The sequence below is a fragment of the Eriocheir sinensis genome, chromosome 19, assembly GCF_024679095.1.
Source record: "Eriocheir sinensis breed Jianghai 21 chromosome 19, ASM2467909v1, whole genome shotgun sequence".
NCBI lineage: Eukaryota > Metazoa > Arthropoda > Malacostraca > Decapoda > Varunidae > Eriocheir > Eriocheir sinensis.
Genome location: NC_066527.1, coordinates 13,155,797 through 13,160,796, shown reverse-complemented (window position 1 = coordinate 13,160,796; position 5,000 = coordinate 13,155,797). Strand labels below are relative to the sequence as shown.

At 45.3% G+C, this 5,000-nt stretch overlaps 2 protein-coding genes across 2 annotated transcripts in view; both read right to left on the bottom strand.

Annotated features, from left to right (window-relative positions):
- The window catches only part of LOC127000729 (histone H2A-like), a 16,704-nt gene that overhangs the window by 1,642 nt on the left and 10,062 nt on the right, over window positions 1–5,000 (bottom strand). The window lies entirely within an intron of this gene.
- On the bottom strand, window positions 313–1,582 carry LOC127000722 (histone H3-like). Its single transcript, XM_050864743.1, has one exon. It carries the CDS (start codon window positions 934–936, stop codon window positions 379–381), a length of 558 nt encoding a protein of 185 aa, XP_050720700.1. The 5' UTR covers window positions 937–1,582; the 3' UTR covers window positions 313–378.

Below are 5,000 nucleotides of genomic sequence, written 5' to 3'. Positions count from 1 at the left end.
GGTGCAGGGGATCGCGATGAGCGATATATGCGTATACATAGCAGCCGTCATCAGTAGTTAGTGATTCCGCCCACCGTTTATATTTATTTACTTGTTCTGGTAATTCCTGTCTTCCTGCCTGCATGTAGTCCCCACATATTCCCTACTCGTGCACCCGCCAGTTGAAATAAGTTAAGAGAGAAATCAAAGCCCCCCAATCAATTGATATGAGATTATGAAGCAGAAGGATATGTGGGAAAGGCAACAAGCCAGTGATCCTCCTCCCCCCCTGCCCGCCCCAGTGTCTGTCTAAACTCTCTCCCGGAAAGTGACTTTGGCCCTGAAAAGGGCCTAGATATAGTGTGAGCAGATTGTAGTACTCAGACGGGCAACGCCCGCTTAGGCACGCTCGCCGCGAATGCGACGGGCCAGCTGGATGTCCTTTGGCATGATGGTGACACGCTTGGCGTGGATGGCGCAGAGGTTGGTGTCCTCGAAGAGACCGACGAGGTAGGCCTCGGAGGCTTCCTGCAGAGCCATGACGGCAGAGGACTGGAAGCGGAGATCGGTCTTGAAATCCTGGGCGATCTCGCGCACCAGACGCTGGAAGGGCAGCTTCCTGATGAGGAGCTCGGTGCTCTTCTGGTAGCGGCGGATCTCACGGAGGGCCACGGTCCCGGGCCTGTAGCGGTGAGGCTTCTTGACTCCTCCGGTGGCCGGGGCCGACTTGCGAGCGGCCTTGGTGGCCAGCTGCTTGCGGGGCGCCTTGCCACCGGTGGATTTCCTGGCAGTCTGCTTGGTACGGGCCATGGCTACGGACGAACAGAACAGTTGAGTCTTCCAGCCGTTTCTGGTTTTTATAGTTTTGGCGGCCGGGGGAGGAGCGGTGGTCCGCCGCGTCCTGCGCGTGCGCCGCCTCCTAGTCCCGCGCTTGCCCGCCCCCGTCAGGCAGTGCATCTATCTAGCCCTATTGGAGGAATTTAGGGGTCTCTTGGAGCTGTCTGCATATGCTAGAGCCTAGTACCGTGTGGAGGCTCACCCAACGTCACTGGGCCGTCCGGAAGTAGACGGCAGGAGCCAGCCTATCGCCCAAAGACCCACCACCGCCGCCTCTGGCTCTGCATATATAGAGCGAACGCTGGGGCAGCCCAACACTCACTCCACTGTTGAGCTACCCACCTGAACCATGACTGGCCGCGGCAAGGGAGGCAAGGGACTCGGAAAGGGAGGCGCCAAGCGTCACCGCAAGGTTCTTCGGGACAACATCCAGGGCATCACCAAGCCGGCCATCCGTCGTCTGGCGCGCCGTGGCGGTGTGAAGCGCATCTCCGGGCTCATCTACGAAGAGACCCGTGGTGTGCTCAAGGTGTTCCTGGAGAACGTCATCAGGGATGCCGTCACCTACACTGAGCACGCCAAGCGCAAGACCGTCACCGCCATGGACGTGGTGTACGCCCTCAAACGCCAGGGCCGCACCCTGTACGGCTTCGGTGGTTAATGCCGCTGCCTGAGCGAGCCCGACCTAACCCACCCACCCCGGACCTCTTTGAGGTCCACATTCTTATTCACTAAGAGAATAGTAGCACACTTTTTACTTCAGTTATATTTCCTTTTTTTCTTTCTTTCTTTCTTTCTGTCTTTCTTTCTTTCTTTCTTTCTTTCTGTTTCCTCCCTCCCTCCCTCCCTCCCTCCCTCCTGCCTAATGATGGTTCACACCTCCGCCCACTGCTCCCCATCCACCTCATTTGACACTAGTTTGTTTGTTTCCTCAATCCCATCTTTTCCCTCCCTCTCTCCCTCCCTCCTGCCTAATGATGGTTCACACCTCCGCCCACTGCTCCCCATCCACCTCATTTGCCACTAGGAAGCTCCAATTTGTTTGTTTCAGTTCTTACAGAAACATCATTTTGCCATAATTTCCCCTGTCCCTGTCAATTCTTTGTAAAATCAGTAACAGCATATTTATGAAAAGAGAGAGAGAGAGAGAGAGAGAGAGAGAGAGAGAGAGAGAGAGAGAGAGAGAGAGAGAGAGAGAGAGAAAAATATATTGGAAAATATATAGACAAAACAAAGCGACGTCTGGACGGGAAGAGGAAAAGAAAGAGAGGAAGAATGACATAGAAAGGTTAAGAAAGAAAGAGAAAGAAAAAAAGGAGGAGAAAGCAATAATGAGAAAGACGGCAAATATATAGACAGAGAGAAAGAAGCCTCCCCTTCTTGATCCACTCCTTCTATTGTCTCTTGGAATGTGCAGGAGTGTATAGGAAAGCAAGGGTAGGGTTAGAGGGTGAGGGACAGGCTCAGAGCGACCTTTGAAAGGGAAAGGCTGAGGAAGTGGGAATCTCCCTCTCCCTCCTCCTCCTCCTCCTCCTCCTCCTCCTCCTCCTCCTCCCTCTTCTTCTTCTTCTTCTTCTTCTTCTTCTTCTTCTTCTTCTTCTTCTTCTTCTTCTTCTTCTTCTTCTTCTTCTTCTTCTTCTTCTTCTTCTTCTTCTTCTTCTTCTTCTTCTTCTTGTTTCTCGTTGTCGTCCTCATCATAACGTTGCGCCCTCTCTTACTGGACCCGCTTTTTCAGATACGTTGAACCAGCCCCGCCACCGAGTAGCCCGCCGGAACCCTGGGCAAGCGTCTACATGCCCAACAGTAGACAGGTGGATGACTAAAAAGCTGCAAATACGTTTCTATGAAAGTAGGTGTGCCGGCATGTATATAGGTGTGCCTGCCTGCCTGCCTGCCTGCCTGCCTGCCTGCCTGCCTGCCTGCCAATTAAAGCGAACGGGCTAGCTAACAGACAAACACAAAACTAGCTAGCTAACAAACTAAAAGACAAACTAGCTAGCTAGCAAACAAACAAACAAACAAACAAACAAACTCACTAGCTAGCTAGCAAACAAACAAACAAGGTAGCTAGCTAGCAAAAAAACAAAATAACAAGCTAACTAGCAAACAAACAAACAAACAAACTCACTAGCTAGCTAGCTAGCAAGCAAGCAAACAAGCTAGCTAGCAAACAAACAAACAAACAAACAAACTAACTAACTAACTAACTAACTAACTAACTAACTAACAAGGTAGCTAGCTAGCTAACAAACAAACAAACAAGGTAGCTAGCTAGCAAACAAACAAAATATTAAGCTAACTAGCAAACAAACAAACAAACCAACTAGCTAGCTAGCTGGCAAGCAAGCAAGCAAGCAAGCAAGCAAGCAAGCAAGCAAACAAACAAACAAACAAACAAACAAACAAACAAACAAACAAATAAACAAACAAACAAACAAACAAACAAACAAACAAACAAGGTAGCTAGCTAGCTAGCAAACAAACAAACAAACAAACTAACTAACTAACTAACTAACTAACTAACTAACTAACTAACAAGGTAGCTAGCTAGCAAACAAACAAAATAACAAGCTAACTAGCAAACAAACAAACAAACAAACTAACTAACTAACTAACTAACTAACTAACTAACTAACTAACTAACTAGCAAAAAAGCTAATTAGGGAGCTAGCTCGTTTGTTTGTTGCAAGCTAACTTGTTAGTTAGTTTTGTTGTGGGAGTTTGGTTCTTAGTTTGTTGAGGTTTGTAATGCGTGTTGGCTTTCCTTTTTTTTTGGGGGGGGGGTTGCTTGCTTGGGATGGAGTATTGCGATTTCTTTTTACATATGTTAGATGACTGTCTCTTTTTAGTGATTCTGAAAGTCCTTTAGCGAAAATAATCACTTGGATTATAGTGTCTTTCCTGCAATATTTGCCTGTGCAATGGAATAAGTATTATTTCATCTATCACTGAAATAGCTGGATGTTAATACAAAAATATTGCCATACTCAACTCCTAATACCTCCCCAATTGTTTTTTTTTTTTTTTTTTTTTTTTAATGCAAGACCATAGGTAATAGTAGCTGTATCTACAAAACGATTGGTAATAGGATTATCTGTTACTCAAGCAAATGGTACAAATAAATCATTCTCCTTGAACAAGTTTGTTTTTACATCCTGTGCATATGGGAGGAAAAATGAAATCTAATAGCGCTTTTATCAACTCTTTCATAGTTACTGAAATATTCTAATACCTACAACCAGAACAGATATATTTTCATTATTGTATGTGAGAGGTATAGAGGGAAGTAATTGCTTGTTAAGGCTTTTATTCTAAGAATCTACCTCAAAAAAGTCTAAAAAGTTCAGAGTTAAAAGTGTAATGATTACCGAAGTAGAAAAATCATATAAGATCTCTATTCATAACTCCCGTAACACCTACTATACATTTCAGCGGCAGACAAACGCTGTTTTTCGCAAATATCTCCTAAACGAATCTTTGGATCAGTATGATATTTCAGCACACTACCTATAATACCCGGACCTAATTTATGGCTAACCTACCACATTACTATATGTCTTATGTGACGAGTTTACTTGTGAAAAATAACACAAACCCGACGAGTCATGTTGACGCATTCGAAGGAAAGTGTGCCCCCCCCCCCCTGCACCCTCCCAAACTATTCCTAGCCACAACTACTCCCCCTTCTCGCTCTCGTTATCCCTCCTCTTCTCCCCCTAACTTCTCGCCTCCCTCATCACTCTTGTGTCCCTCCCTATTTCTCCCATCACTGTATTATATATTAGAATGTTATGTACGTGTATATGTATAGATAGTATGATTATTAACTAAGAGCATGGTACAGTTCCATGGAGGCAAGACGTATTTCACGTTGTAGAAGGTCCATGTTTGCAGTCCTTATGGTCACCCAAGTGAACACGATGTACTGGCATTACCTGTGGTCTGGACCTTCTAGGAAAAGTTATTACTGTTATTACATACTGTGTAGTACATATTCATCATAAAATGTCAACTTGGTCCAGCTAATATAATGTTATTTTGTTGACTTGTCTCTTTCATATTTATATTTTGCCAAAATTATAAACCGCATATATTTGTCTCCCTCTATCCATATGGTTATCATGCGTAATACGTAGTCATTACTATATATATATGTACATCGTGTATTATTGTAAATACGATTA

Bases quoted from the DNA above. Each gene is read 5' to 3' on its own strand.
- LOC127000722 (XM_050864743.1), bottom strand. From the start codon at position 936: ATGCACTGCCTGACGGGGGCGGGCAAGCGCGGGACTAGGAGGCGGCGC.